We start from the raw sequence: 15,891 nt of genomic DNA, 5'->3' as shown, positions 1-15,891 counted from the left end.
GCCTGACCAAAGTGGGTTAAGCCAGAGTGTTGTGATACAGTAGTGACTTGTACCTGGAATTGCGTCCAAGGTAGCGCAGTCACTGGTGTCGGATCATTAACATCAGCCAGAACAGCTGGGGAGGAATGTTTTCCAAGATTGACTGTGCGCCTAAGTATTTGTAGGCATGGAGCAGCAGGCCCTTTTAAAAAGGCTTTGCCTCACTCCTATGGTGAACCAGCTGGACTCCCCCATGCTTTGGTCACGCTGCATAAACACCATTTTAGAGGCTTGGGCGCATATGCAGTGACTATCTTGCTACTCCCGAATGATGCAGGTGCCATCTTAGTACTCCTGCCCCTTCTTGGCGTATATGGGGGTTTCATTTTGTCCTATACAGCGCAGGCATGGAGGTCATAGACTGCAGATGTGGGCACCATTCCCCCAAGGATGGCGGACAGACATTCGCAGAGAGGACACAAGGCAGATGACTCCAGATCAGGTCCCCTCTGCCCCTCAAGGCCATATAGAGCAGGAGCGGTTCAGTTCCACCTGAAATCACATTGTACCTTCAGGGGACAGGGCACTGTGCTAATCTCTTTCCTGCTAACCATGAGTGCCCCACAGGGGATTAAGCAACATGGATGACATCGAAAAGAGGTGAAGAACCGATTTGGCCGAGATAGTCACTCTCTACTGTCCCAGGCATTATGCTTTTTCATGCAGGGGGCCAGGCTTCTCGGATTTCTACCTCGATCAGACCATCTGGGCTCCTTCTGTCCTCAGAGGCAGAGTAGACTGAGCAAAGAAGAATTTTCCACCAATATAGTCTTTGGAAAAATGTCACCATTTCCTTTCTAAAGCCATAAGTCAAGGGATCACAGCCCCTCTGTGTCCTCTCTACCTTCTGAACCAGGGGTTTCTGACTGCTCAGATGTAGAGGAGGTTGATGTTACTAGGGGAAATCCTTCTGATTCAAATAATTCATATGTGAAAGAAGGCTTTTTTGCCACGGTGTAGCTAGAATGAAAATATATTTAATTCAGTGCTTATAGAGGAGGTGCGCAAATGTCAGGTTAGACTCTAAGGTGCCTGAGGACCCAAAAGTGCCAGTATAGGTTCTTTGATAATAGAAAAACAAGTATCCTAATGTGTTTCCTGTTCATGTGTTAGTCAGGGATGTTTTGTATGAAGATTGGATACATCCGGAAGAGTTTTATGCTCTTGGAGCAACCATACCCAATAGACGAGAAATTCTCAAAATAATTTTTTGCCCAAGGTAAATCCAGCTATCTCTTGCTTTGTTGCTTTGTCAAGATTCTCATATTTCCTAGCCTGGAACTCTAGTAGTACTAGATATAGCCCCTCTTTTCAACATCATTTCGACCAGTTTCTGGCAGCCTTAGTCTATTGTGTGGACAGAATGACAAATGCATTGTCAGCTATCTCATATTGTATTTCTGTCTGTATAGATGCAAAGAATTCTCTGTTGGCAATGTTGGTCCACTGAACAAACCTGTAAGAAAAGATTAGAAAGGATGCCATTTAAAGGCGATTGCCTCTATCGGGGATTCCTTGGATTCTTATAGCAAGAAGATAATAGTTGGGAAAAATACTCCTATTTTTTTTGCCCAGAGAGACAACAGTGAGGGTCTCTACCGGTGAGCCGGACCCTGTAGCGCAGTATAAATCATCCTTTTGTTACCCCCAGGAATCTGCATCCATGGCTAAACCTGGTTTCGACACAAGTCATGGTCTTCCAAATTCACCAAACCCGGTCTCAAGTCCTCTTAACAACAAAGGGGCATTCCCACATTTTTTTTGCAGGGGGGAGGGGTTTACTTGCCATTGCACACATTTGTTGCAAGAAGATAAGATCTCTGACTTCTGGGTCCTCTGATTACAAACTGGAATCTGAGTCATCCGTCACCCTGTTTTTGGCCATCAAATGTGCTTTCATCTCCACAGCACAGAGCAGTTTTGCTAAATGCTGTATCCCAACTTCAGGCTTATGGAGCTGTAATACAGGTCCCTGAGGAAGTGAGGTTTTGAGGGTTCTACTTGAACTTGTTTATTGTACCCAAACCAAACAGGAAGGTCTGACTTTTTATGGACCTCAAATCATTAAACCAGCCTCAACATTTTTATCCCTATGAAATCTCGAGGGAACCCTTGATAAAAGAAGTTCATTGGGGGTCAGTGGAGGCAAGCACTGTCAAACAGGAGGTAAATCATCCATAGCAACATCTGGAGGAAGCCTGGTTGGGAATGATTGTGATATGACTTTTTCTGAAAGTCATGAAGTTTCAGATGGAATCGGTGCGATCAGTGATAGTGGCCCTTTGACAAAGGGAAGTATTGGCAATGATTGATATCAGGAATGCATTTGACAGTCTGGATCCCATACTGTATGATAAAGAAAAATAGACTTTTTTACATACGTGTAACAAATCCTTTTCTGGAGTATAGTACAGGACACAAGACCCACCCCTCTGTGTATTTTGGTTCTTCATTGCATGTTACAAAATGGAGAATCACATGGTGAGAGAGGTTATATGAGGGAGTGTTAAAGCTTTGAGTGGAGGTTTTGTCAGTGTCCAATCACCTTGAGGTGCAGCATATAATCCATCTGTTATGATTGACAGCATGTGTTCTGTACTGTACGACCAAAAAAGAGGATTCTACAGGTATGTGAAAAAATTTCATTTTTCTCTCCATATTGTAACTCGTATCCTCCTGAAAATTAGAGTTGTGATATCAAGATCATTTGGTTTCTATATAAACCAAAATTGTGGTTGTGTGACTAAAGGCAAATTAGGTAGAAACTTCTCTAGGAATATGGACAGGTGGGAATCTCCAGTATGCAAAGCACAGTGTAATATATTATTGCTATATAAATGTAAACACTTGGAAAACAGAGAATCTATATCTGATTGGCAAACGCTCCTATGATCACCATGTGTGTGTGGTGACTGAACATTTTCTATTGTCCACGGACATTTTCAGATCAAGCTGAATCTTATTCTGGTTATAAACACATGGGTCTGTTTGTTAAAAAAAAAAAAAAAAAATGTTGCTTGAATGTCAAGTATTGATTCAGGCTGCACAAATGTATTTTCTCTTATACTATGTCTTCCTGTGATTGTCTGAAATACCTTAATCAGGATATATACTGCATTTTGGACACTAGATGGAGCAGTAAGTGATATAATCTGTTATTAATATACAGGATTTATATAGCACTTTATGAACATTATTTCTGTAAAATAATTGCATGTTGCCAAAGCTGATTATACCAGATAGGCAATTTGATCAATTGTTTTTTTTTTTTCTTGCAGAAAATGCAGTAAAATTTGACCACATCTGCCTTTTTGGTTTATTGTATTGAACAATCCTTTTGAGAAACAGATGGTTTTGTAAGATCAGATCTGACAGACTGATCTTTTTTTAACGTAGGAACATCATAATTGTTTACACAAGTGTTCGTTTTTTCATGGACATAAAGCACTGTGCTTGAGAGCTTATTTCAAAGATATGAGACATAATAAACATAGCAACTTATAAGACATCAAGTGCATAATTTAAAAGAAAAAAACGTATTATTGAAATTGTTTATTTTGTAACATGGTTAAACCGCTTACCCGCCGCCGTATCGCAGATATACTGCTACACAGTGGCACGGGTGTTCAAAATCACGTATATATACACGTGATTTTGCATTTCTGGGTAGTGGCACATGCCCAACCCGCGCTGCTGTTCACAGCCGCAGATGGCAATCACGAGGAGGAAGACTGTTTTGTTCTCCTCCCTGTCAGCTCAGACACACTGATCGGGATGACTGTGCACAGCACAGCTATCCCGATCAGTGTGCTTACAGTGAAGCACGCCCCCCCCCCCCCCCCCCTAGTAAAACACTCCCTACACACAGTTAACCCTTTATTGCCTCACACATTAACCCCTTCCTGCTCAGTGTTATTAGTACAGTGCCAGTGCTGTTTTTTTTAGCACTGATCACTGTATTGGTGTCACTGGGGATGTCAGGGACACCAAGTTAGTCCCCAAGTCCCCCCCACCCCCCCGTCAGCCCGCCGCAGTCCTGCTAAAAGTCGCTGATCGTCGCCATTACTAGTAGGGAAAAAAAAAATCCCAGTATCTTTGCTGCCATTTGTAAATGCTGTAACTTTCACGTAAACCAATTAATTTACACGTATTGGGATTTTTTTTTTTAGGAAAGAGATGTAGCAGAATACATTTTGGCCTGACTTTATGGTGAAATTTGTTTTTTTTTTTAATTTTTGTACTGGACATGTTTAATAGCAAATAGTTCAACATAATGTTTTTTTTCTCAAAATTGTCAGTCTTTTTTTGCTTATAGCGCAAAAAATAAAAAACGCACAGAGAATCAAATACCACCGAAAGAAAGCTCAATTCATAGAAAAAAAAAGGCGTAAATTTTATCTGGATGAAGTGTTGCATGACCACGCAATTGTCAGTTAAAGTAACGCAGTGCCGTAACGCAAAAAATGGCCTGCTCAGGAAGGGGGGTAAATCCTCTGGAGGGCAAGTGGTTAATAGGTTAAAACCATCAAAAATGTAATTGTAATTCCCAGTTTTTGAAACTGGGTTTTTCCAGCCTTTGTAGTTTGCAATGAATTTTATTCATACATCTAAAAAAAAATGCATTTCTTTACACATTTACAATTACAAGGAATGGTTTAAAGATATTTTTTGTGATAATAATGCGTTCCAGTCTGAGAACAGTCTGTAATTCTCCATATTGACACATAGTCAATTTCAAACTTTTATTCTCACAAGTGTCAGTTCTGGTTGATGTAAGGCAGTACAGAGTGTCTTTATGGAATACGTTTTTGATATATTGTGGTTCATTGATGCCAAAAATCTGTAATTTCATCCCTCCCTCAGACAAGGTTGTCAGAATTTCACGTTGAATTTTCTTAAAGTGTACCTTACTTAAATAAGGGCCATTCTAACCATATATTCTGTATTGCTCATTTAACTCTGTACAGTGCAATGGAGTGTATGGAAACATTACCTCAGCTATGTTATATTATGGAGAACCTGGTGTTGTCCACTGTATATTTGTGAGTGATGCTTGGTATGTCTCAATGCTGTAACTAATGTAGTTTTTTTTTTTTTTTTTACAGCATCATGCAATTTGCTGTTTTTTTAACTCTCCTTTTGAGTATGTTAGTTTCCTGGCTTTTTCCTGATACTTTTGGTTCAGTGTTTAGTCATTGACTAAAGCAGGTTATAATGAATGAGATGATATTTTACTGGAACATATTTACAGCATGCTTGTTCCAGGTGTGTAACTGGAAATCATTGCAGCCAAACACTTCCAGGCAACTTGATTTTTTTTTTGTAGGCCAGAAATGGCAGTACCTAATACATTTCTCATGACAGGCGTACAATAAAAAGTCCACACTTCGGACTGCTAATCATGTGATGTTCAGCATCTCCTCCCCACCTTTAGCTGCACATTAATGTGCAAAGTCTCACAGGGTTTAAAGTCATTTAACCACTTCCCGACCGGCAATTCTATATAAACGGCCGGACGGTGGCAGTGCAGGGTCAGGTGGCCGTTTATAAACGGCCTCCCCGCACCCTGCTTGTGCGTGCTCCCTGGGAGCACGCAGCACCGCGACCCGGTGCCCGCTGTGTCCTCCGGACACAGTGAAACACCGATCGTCGGCCGGGACCTCTGTACGAGGTCCCGATCATGTGATCACTGATTGGCCAATCAGTGATCACATGCAAAGTAGTAAGCAGGATGTCACTTGTGACATCATTGCTTACTACACGTGAAATCTGTGAATGATCACAGAGGTCACATGGTACAAGGCTATTCACAACAGCCTTGTACCATGTGACAAGCTGTGACCAATCACAGCTCACTCAATACTTCTCAATGACTGCAAGAATGCAGACAGAGAGAAAGAGAAATGATTGCTTTTACATCCTATATGGGTGTAAAAGCAATCGGTGTAAAAAAAACTTCATCACCCCCCACAAGTAGTACAGTGTCACCATGGTGACACTGTACTGCTAGGGTGACCGTATGTAAAAAAAATATATATATATAAAAAAATAAAATAAAAATGTAAAAAAAAAGTTTAAAAATTATAATTTTTGGTTATAAACTAATTTGGATTTATTTTTGTTTTTACTAAAAAGATAACGGAATAAATTTTGGCCAAGATTTATGACGAAATATTATTTATTTGCAAAATTTTATTAAAACACTTTTTTAAAAAAAATTTGGACTTTTTCATTTACATAGCAAAAAAAATAAAAATCCCAGCGGTGAATAAATACCACCAAAATAAAGCTTTATCTGTCTCAAAAAAAGGTAAAAAATAATTTGGGTACAGTGTTGCATGACCGCGCAATTGTCATTCAAAGTGTGATAGCGCTAAAAGCTGAAAATTGCCCTGGTCAGGAAGGGGGTAAAAGTGTCCGGTCTGGAAGTGGTTAAACAAAAAGATTTATACTTTCTTGCTCTTTTCAATAGAATTGCACAGTCCCCAAAATCTCCATTTCTTGAGTGCCCCGCTGACACTCCTGACTCCTCTGTGTGTCATCATAGGAAGTAGTATCCTATAGTGGCACACCTGCATGCTTGATCTGGAGCTGCACTGCTTGCATCCATAAACACAGAATGCATGGTTCGGCCCTGCCCCCTACTCACTCATCCCTCCTCACTGAATTTGACTGACAGCAATACGAGCCAGTGGCTTACGCTGCTGCCTGTTCGGTTCCTGTGTGAGAAGACTCCAGCTGGGCACAGCACTGGATCAAGTGAGGTAAGTATAAGGGAGGCAAAGTGGGCAATTGTGCTACCTAAATATTTTTTACCTTCATGGAGGGAATGCGTTAAGCTAAAAAATGTTTAGGCTTTAGAACCACTTTAAGAGGCCGCAAGGGAAAGAGAAAATCAGGAAGTACTTCAGTCTGAGGCTTCTCACAGTTTACCCCTCAAAAATACAGTTTACAATGTGTGGATCACAGTGGCACTAGCACGATGGTTTGACAATTTATTGTAATTTTGGGTTTATCATAAGGTTGTATTTAAAATATTAACATAATATATTTTCATTAGGGTCAAAGTTTACACAAAACCAGATGGTAAGGTCTGCATTCATCCCAAATCAGTCAATGTGGAAGAGACAGAGTTTCACTACTCCTGGCTGGTCTACCACCTGAAGATGAAAACCAGTAGTGCAAGTATCTCCTCTTAATTTATTCAGCCTGTGTTTTACAACTTGTTAGAGCACAAAAATATTTTAGAGTGTAAACAAATATACTTCAGGAATTGGGAGCCTAAAGGTGATTTCATGGAGTCAGGGTTTATGGCCTTCTATAGCACAATGCAATGAATGAATTCCAAACATTAGGAGGGAACACCTATACAAAAATGAGCTGGCTTTTGGGTTGTGTCCAGTTCTAATGTATTATTTTACCAGTTAAGGACCTAGACCAGGGATGGGCAAACTTTTTGACTTGAGGGCCGCAATGGGTTCATATATTGGACCCGGGGGCCGGACCAAGAGTAGATGAATGATGTGTATGTGTCATCCATAGTAAGTATAGTAATATTCCCCCATAGTAAGCATAGTAATTAATCCCCCATATAGTAATTCATCCCCCATAGTAATTCATCCCCCATATAGTAATTCATCCCCCATATAGTAATTCATCCCCCATAGTAAATAATCCCCCATATAGTAATTCATCCCCCCTATAGTAATTCATCCCCCATATAGTAATTCACCCCCCCATATAGTAATTCATCCCCCATAGTAATTAATCCCCCATATAGTAATTCATCCCCCATAGTAATTCATTCACTTACCTTTGCTCCGCGCGTTCCTCTCGCCGTGTTCCCGCGCCGTTCCGGTCTTCAGGGCGGACTGTGAGAGTAGCCTAGCTCCCCTCACGTTCGTCACGCTGCCCCGCCTACACACATCCTGACAGCCATCCTGATAGTACCACGCTCCACGGGCCGGATTAAAAGGTCCGCCGGGCCGTATACGGCCCGCGGGCCGTAGTTTGCCCATTGCTGACCTAGAGTGTGCCACATAGCTGCTGGAGTGGCAGGTGTTTGCCCACAAGTGTGGCTGCTGGGATCTGAAGTCAGCTTTGCAAGCTAGGTTCCTATCTATGTAGCAGAGCTGCTGTTAAGTGTAACAGTGATAATTAAACTGTAAACAGAAATTGATACATTTTAATTTTTTTTCACTGCTTGATTTATCTAATTAGTCCTGTTTAACTACTTGCTGTCCATTGTACATATGTGAATGTCCTGGACAGCAAGTGGTTATACCACGATCATGGCTGCAGCTGTGGCCATTATCCTGGTATAATTTTTTTTTTTTTAGAGACGGTGATCAGCCTTCACCTCTGTGCTTGGAACCGCTGTAAACCGTCGGGTTTGCTGCCCATAGAAGAGATAAAGGAATCTGTTCCCCTATCTCCCCTATGATGAACAAAGCCAGAAGTGACAAGGATTTCGTCACTTCCAGCTTCAGAGCTGTCTTTCTCTGACGTTTACAACCAGGAAAGTATCTGTTGAAACATGATCTGTGTTTGCTGAGATGCTTTGAAGGGCAAGGGAAATATCCAGGGTCTAGTAGACCACTGATTTCTCCATAAGGAATAATTCACTGCCCAAAGCTATCACAAAGGGCCTTGTTCACCCCTTGTAATAGCAATAAAGTTAACTGAAAAAAAAGTTTAAAAAAATGTTTTCCCCCATGTTCATATGCAAATGTTCATGTACGTCCATCATGCATATACAGTTAGGTCCATATATATTTGGACACATGCACAGTTTTAGTTTTCTCCAGGTATTTACCAAAACATATTCAAGCTATAGTTATATAATGGATATGGGCTGAAAGTGCACACTCTCAGGTTTAATTTGAGGGTATGAACATCCAAACTGGAGGAAGGGTTTAGGAATTACAGCTCTTAAGAGTAGCCATCCCCCTTTTTCAAGGGACCAAAAGTAATTGGACAATTGAATCAAAAGCTGTTTCATGGCCAGGTGTGGGCTACTCTTTTGTTATTTCTTCATCAATTAAGCAGGTAAAAGGTCTGGAGTTGATTCTAAGTGTGGTATTTGCATTTGGAATGTATTACTGTGAACCTACATTATGCGTTCAAAGAGCTGTCCATGCAAGTGAAACAAGCCATTTGTAAGGCTTCAAAAACTAAACAAACCCATCAGAGAGATAGCAGCAACATTAGGAGTAGCCAAACAGTTTGGTACATTCGGAAGAAAGAAGAATGCACCGGTGAGCTCATAAACATAAAAAGGCATGGATGTCCACAGACGACAACAGTGCTGGATGATCGCAGGATCCTCTCTATGGTAAAGAAAAACCCATTCACAACATCCAGACAAGTGAAGGACACTCTCCAGGAGGTGGGCGTATGATTGTCAAAGTCTACAAACAAGAGAAGACTTCATGAGAGCAAATCGGATGGTTCACCACAAGGTGCAAACCATTCATAAGCCTGAAGAATAGAAAAGCCGGCTTAGACTTTGCCAAAAAAACATCTAAAACAGCCAGACCAGTTCTGGAAAAGTATTCTTTGGATGGATGAAACTAAGCTTAATCTGTACAGAATGACGGGAAGGAAAAAGTGTGGAGAAAGCTTGGAACAGCTCATGATCCAAAGCATACAACGTCATCTGTAAAACATGGTAGAGGCAGTGTGATGGCATGGGCATGCATGGCTTCCAGTGACACTTGGTCATTGGTGTTTATTGATGATGTGACAGAAGACAGAAGCAGCCGGATGAATTCTGCAGTGTTTGAAGATGTACTGTCAGCCCAGATTCAGCCAAATGCAGCACAGTTGGACGGCACTTCATAGTACAGTAGGACAATGATCCAAAACACACTGAAAAAGCAATCCAGGAGCTTTTGAAGGGAAAGAAGTGGAATATTCTGCAATGGCCAAGTCAATCACCTGATCTAAACCCAACTGAGCATGCATTTCACTTGCTGAAGGCAAACCTAAAGACAGACAACAAAGGACAACTGAAGACAGCTGCAGTAAGAGCCTGGCAAAGCATCAGAAAGGAGGAAACCCAGTCTTTGGTAATGTCAATGGGTTCCAGACTTCAGGGAGTCATTGTCGGTAAACGATTATCAACAAAATATTAAAAATGAACATTTTATTTATGATTATATTCATTTGTCCAATTATATTTGAGCCCTTGAAGATGGAGGGACTGTGTATAAAAATGGTTTCAGTTCCTAAAATTTGTGCTTGATATTCAACCCCTTGAATTAAAGCTGAAAGTCTGCACTTCAGATTCATTTGGATTGTTTTGCTTTAATTTATTCTGGTGGCATACAGAGCAAAAGTATGAAAATTGTGTCTGTGTTCAGATATATATCGACATAACTGCATAAACAGAACAGTGATTGCACAACGCATGTGAGGTATCCATGCAGATATCAGACTGAGTGCAATAATTCTAGCATCATAGCTCACGTTTAACGCTAAATTGCTAACCTGTAAAGGCTTTTAAAGTGTTGACTATGGGTAATCTTAGGCACCATAGTGTGTTCCCATTTCACAGACGTGCACAATGTTTTACATTTTGGCATGTTTGGTTTCTGTTTGCTCAACACAAAATCACCTTTTATATTTTACCAAAAAATGTGATATTATATTGTTTGTGTGCATTAAAATTCATTTAAGTGTACTTTTCCTGAAAGTTTGTGTTCGATAAATGGCTGAATAAATATTGTGTATCATGAAATGTGATGGTGTCTCTGGAGCTTTACTGGTTAAACAATTAGATTCATAGATTGTCTTTAAACATTCACAAAGATCTCTGTTGATGAAAGTCACGTTGTTGTTTACAACTACTTATTGTGATGTTTCAATCACTACAGATTTACCTATATGACTGCACAGAGGTCACTCCATATTCACTACTTTTCTTTGGAGGAGATATTTCCATCCAGAAGGACCAAGGACAGGACACTATTGCTGTGGATGAATGGATTGTTTTTCAATCACCTGCTCGGATTGCACACCTTGTCAAGGTAATGCTACTGCTATAACCCCTCGACAATACAGACCCTCAAACTTTACTACATACTTCCCATAGTCCTGATGTAGTAGAAAGTCTGCAACCATCTTTCATATTCCTTTTTCTGTTAATATCAAGCCACCATCCATTACCCCATCAGAATTTTTCTAAGTTCCATTTCTTTTATGAGCACTTAAACTAGACCTAAATCCATTCACTAGAAAATTATACAAGACTTAAAATGTTGATGTAAATCCAAAATGTGTTTTTTAAAGTTTGATATATAACTTTCTTTGAAATATTACACAGTGACCCTGCTATAGGGGTCCTTCTGTTATACAGTCTCAATTATGCTCCTGTGTTGTTGCCTTGAAGCATTGTTGTGGAGACTACAAGCGGCTATATCGAAGCACATTGCACAGGGACATAGCAGTTGGTCCGCTAACAGTGGAACAATTATTTATAGACAGGACGTGGCGATATTAGCATTACTTTCCTTAGTAATCTTTCATAGGAAGAGCAAAGACCACCCTGCTTTCTTTTGTAAAATATTATGATTCACTGAGAATTCTCGACCCACTACATGCACAAGGACATAGTAGCCCTAGTGCATTTATAAGAGGGGTGAGAAAACCCCCTGGTCATGGGCCTTACTGTGCATTTATACCTAGTGGGAATACCCTCAAGTAAACAGACTAGATCCAAAGATCTATCAATTTAATATTTTAGCTGCTGGTTCCACACTGTCCTTACTTTACTCATTGCTGGTTTTTGTTTTTTTGTAAAATAGAAACCAAGTTCTTTCTTGGCATTTCACATGTACATCACAAATAAGTAATTTCTTTTCTTGTTCCTTAGCCTTTTTCGTTGTCAGAGCCGTTTTTACGTTTTTTGGCCTGAAGATTGTATGAACCTCAAAGCACTATATATTTTCTGAAAGCAGACACCTTAGAGATCAAAATAATGGTAGTTGCAATTTTTTATGTCACACAATATTCTCGCAAAGGTCTAGGAAATCAAAATTTCAGTAAAAAATTCACTAAAGCTAATTTTCGAGCATAAACACGAAATAAATTACCCATTTTTTGGAAAACATAAAAGATGAGGTTGTACCGAGTAAATGGATATCAACCATGTCAAGCCTTAAATTTGTGTGCACCTGTGAAATGGCGACAAATTTCAGTATGCCATATTTTCCATAGGCAATGCTTTAAAAGCCCCCTATAGGTCATCTGTTTGGTGTTACAGAGGAGGTCTGGTGCCAGTAATATTGCTCTCACTCTGACATGTGTGGCGATATGTAACATGTATCGCAATCAAAGTTTTCATGCATAGGAGCCCCCGGTGTGGGACACAATCCCTATGTTGACCAATTTGACGAATACTTGTGTTCAGTCATAAAAATACAAGGCTTCCTGTGAATGGCTGAGCAGCAGTCGATTTTGTTCCAGGAATGGGCCAGGAAGTCGCTGTACTGCTGCCAGAATCATTCTAGTTAATGCAGAAAGTTTTCCACAGTGTTGTGGTATATGACTTTTTTTATATCCTGTACTCCCAATGGATGTGATGATGGAATTTAGCTGAAACAGTTGTGTGTGTGCCCTATTTCTGCTGTTGTAGAATCAGTAGTCTACAATCTGTAAGACCAGCAGTAAAGTGGTTGTAAACCCTTACGTATACCCAGTGAAGTGACTGGCCTCAGATGATGCACAGAGATGTAACAAATCCTCCTATATAAGCTGTATCTGTGTATCTACAGTTGTTTTCCCTAACATCCATTCAAAGTGCAGAATTTACACAGGATCTCTCAGCTCTGAAAAGCAGGGGTCAGGCAGCTGAGGTTTACATCAGCGCTGATTGGAGGAAAGAGACAGAGCACACAGGAACAGAGCTGAGTCTGTCAATCAAAGGTCCCTCCTGTCACCATTTTTCTCTTGGTGTCAGGAAAACTTGAGTGACTCATTCTGAGTTTTACAACCACTTTAACTATCCTTTGTGTATCATTCCCCATAAGGAGCTCTGCAAAATCCAATATATATGTGGAGTCAAAGGCTGGAGGGTGCCAGAGACCCCAAAAAATGCTTGCAGAGGGTAGGATACATCCTTCAAGAAATGTATTGTGATTGTGTTTTATGTACTATGTCTTTTGTATTGTAGGATTTGAAGACAGAGCTTGATTCCCTTTTGCAAGATAAAATTGAAAGTCCTCAGCCTGTAGATTGGAGTGAAAAAGAGTCAAGAGACTGTGCTGTTCTCTCAGCTATTATTGATCTAATAACTACCCAAGAGAACGGAGAGGCCAAGAATTTTGCCCCTCGAATTCAGCAGAAGAAAACTTGGTCTTGTGCTGCTAATTTTCAGATGTATTCAACAAGCAGCTGATTTTATTGATGTTGAACAGCAATTACTTTGTCCACCACTAGAGGGACCTTCACGCTATGTCACTGATGCAGAAGAACTGTGAGAAATGTAATTTGTACATTGGGGTGCTGGTCCATTCATGGTCTGTAAATGGCTTTCCATGGTTTTGTACATGGTTCTGAAATGGCATTACTGTGCTCAACAGTATATGTGACTGTAATTTAGGCACCTGCAAGAATATATTCAGATGTTGAATAAAAGTAGGTTGATAAATTCCTTTCATCCCAAAAGTGAATGTTTTATGTTTAATGTCTGTACTATAGCTGTAAGCCTTGTTAAAGAACTGTTGTGAGGTTCTTGCTTTCTCACATTTGTTCAGTATGTTCAAAATACAGTCAGCTTATTATTTATGTTCATATCAAATGTATTGCCTCATATGCTATGCTCTGAGGGTGCACATGAAGGACAGGGGGAGACATGTCACAAAGGAGAAACCTTTTTTCCATAAATTCCAAGCTTGCCCTGCTAATGCATTGTTTTCTCTACTAATAAAAAAATCTGTTTTTCTAATCTTCTTTGATTACTTGCTTATTTGCCTTTGTCTTTCCAAGAATGTGTGTTACACAGGCCCACCACCTAGGGTTAAAACTTCAACTTGGAAGTTGTGGTTTGGGAAAAACTCAACTTCCAAAAAAAACTTTTTCAAATTGTAAACAGTGCAATAGCTAGTTTGTCATTCTCAACACAGTGAAGGCAGTACATTGCCTGAGATGGGCTTAACTTGCTACAGGCCCAAAGCATTTTACAGCATTATTTTTCCCGAAACAGTTTCTTGTTTGTGATGACCATTCCTGTATGATGAGGTAAGGAGTGCCTGCCTAGATTCCAGCCCTGGAGAGAGTAGGATCAGAGTGATGGCTGCTGCTAGACCGTGGAATAATGTCAATCTTCCTGGTGGATCATCCCCTTGACAAAACAATCATGAAATCCTTTATCTGGAGAGGATACAATTTTTATGATTTGTAAACTGCCCCGAGTTCTATGTGAAGAAAAACCTATCCAAAGTCATAAACCCATGCTTGCTGAAACCGACCCAGGAATACTTAAGCCCTTCATGCCAACCGTACGCAAATATGCAGCCCCACTTGACTGGGCTTTTTTCCGTGGGGCCACTAATATGGGTACTTGTCTTTGTGCCGGGAGGGCACCGCACCGCGTGCTCCCAGCACAGAGATGGGTCTCATTGAAAACCCCGAGTCCTGTTCTAGAAATCAGGACTCGGATCTCCCGATTCCAGGTCACCTGATTGCTGTGATAGCCTCTGATTGGCTATCACAGTGATCGGTCACTCTGAAGCCCCCCCTCTGTGTTTTCTCTGAATGGAAGGAAGAGATACATTGTATCTGTCTCTGTCCTCCAGAGAGAAAAAAAAAAGTGTGTGTATAAATATAATTTAAAAAAAAAAGGTTTGATCTAGTTCAGTGCCAGGGTTAGTATCTGGCTTAAGGTCAGGGTCAGTATTTTTTTTGGGGGGTCGGATTTTTTTTTTTTCTTTTAATTTTTAAATTTGTGTCAGTGGCAGGATAAAAAGAAAGCAAAATGCACACTATGGTTTCTGGACTGTACTACGGGTACAAATAACATACACATATCTGGTATTGCTGCGATCATCAGGAGCAGGAGAAATTATTTGGGGTTGTTCTTTGGTGGTAGGTTATGGTAGTAGCAAGAAATATACAGCTAAATTAAAAAAAAAAAAAAAAAAAAAAAGTTAGTATTTTGGGCCAAGTTTCCTTTGATAACAAAAAATCAGGAGATATCCATTACCATTTACCACCAATTGAAAGCCAAATTTGTCCTGAAAAAACAAGGTATAATCCATCTGGATGCACAATGTAGTTGCGGTGATATGTACGGTTTTGCTAACACATGTCAAAGTTGCACAATGTGCTTGGACGTTAAGGTTAGTTTTACCCTCGGGCACGAAGGGGTTAAAAGATAAATTCCCCATTTGAAAAAAATAAATAAATGCACACGTTTTTGCAGGTAAAAAAATGTGCAAGTATTTATTTTTTTTCTAAGGAGCCTGCAGAGCATTGCACCCACTATCAGATGCTTGGAGCGTGTTAGTCTACATATGTCATACCCATATGTAATGGGTAACATTCTCCAAAAGGTGAACTTGGCCTTTAAATAAGTCAAATGTGATGGTGGCATTAGTTTTCTTTACTTAAGCTTTTTTTAATTTATTTTCACCTGGTGATCCAGCCAGCAACATGCTGCTTCTCTTTTGGGTGTCCCTAGTCTGAAAGGAGGAGCAATGGAGACACCTTTAGACAGCAGCATTGTCAGCCTTGGGGAAAAGGTAGTATTAGATGAAGTTTCAGAATTAGATGGGCTTGACTAACATATTAAAGTTGAACTCCAGCAAACGCTTTTTAAGCAGTTACAGCAACATTTTTTACTTTTGCTGG

General features: G+C 40.2%; 1 protein-coding gene across 1 annotated transcript in view; it reads left to right on the top strand.

Annotated features, from left to right (window-relative positions):
• DHX36 (DEAH-box helicase 36) overlaps positions 1-13,987 on the top strand; it is a 96,081-nt gene extending 82,094 nt beyond the window's left edge. Inside the window, exons 23-25 of the mRNA XM_089672636.1 lie at positions 7,100-7,220; positions 10,917-11,069; positions 13,214-13,987. Of these exons, the coding sequence (XP_089528762.1) occupies positions 7,100-7,220; positions 10,917-11,069; positions 13,214-13,438 (499 nt within the window). The 3' untranslated portion in view covers positions 13,439-13,987. The remainder of the gene's footprint in view (positions 1-7,099; positions 7,221-10,916; positions 11,070-13,213) is intronic.
• Positions 13,988-15,891: the final 1,904 nt, after the last annotated feature.

The sequence above is a fragment of the Staurois parvus genome, unplaced genomic scaffold (genome assembly GCF_062004578.1).
Source record: "Staurois parvus isolate SC_StPar_1 unplaced genomic scaffold, SC_StPar_1.0 ptg000131l, whole genome shotgun sequence".
NCBI lineage: Eukaryota > Metazoa > Chordata > Amphibia > Anura > Ranidae > Staurois > Staurois parvus.
Note: the sequence above shows the minus strand (reverse complement) of the source record. Positions and strands in the feature narration are given on the sequence as shown.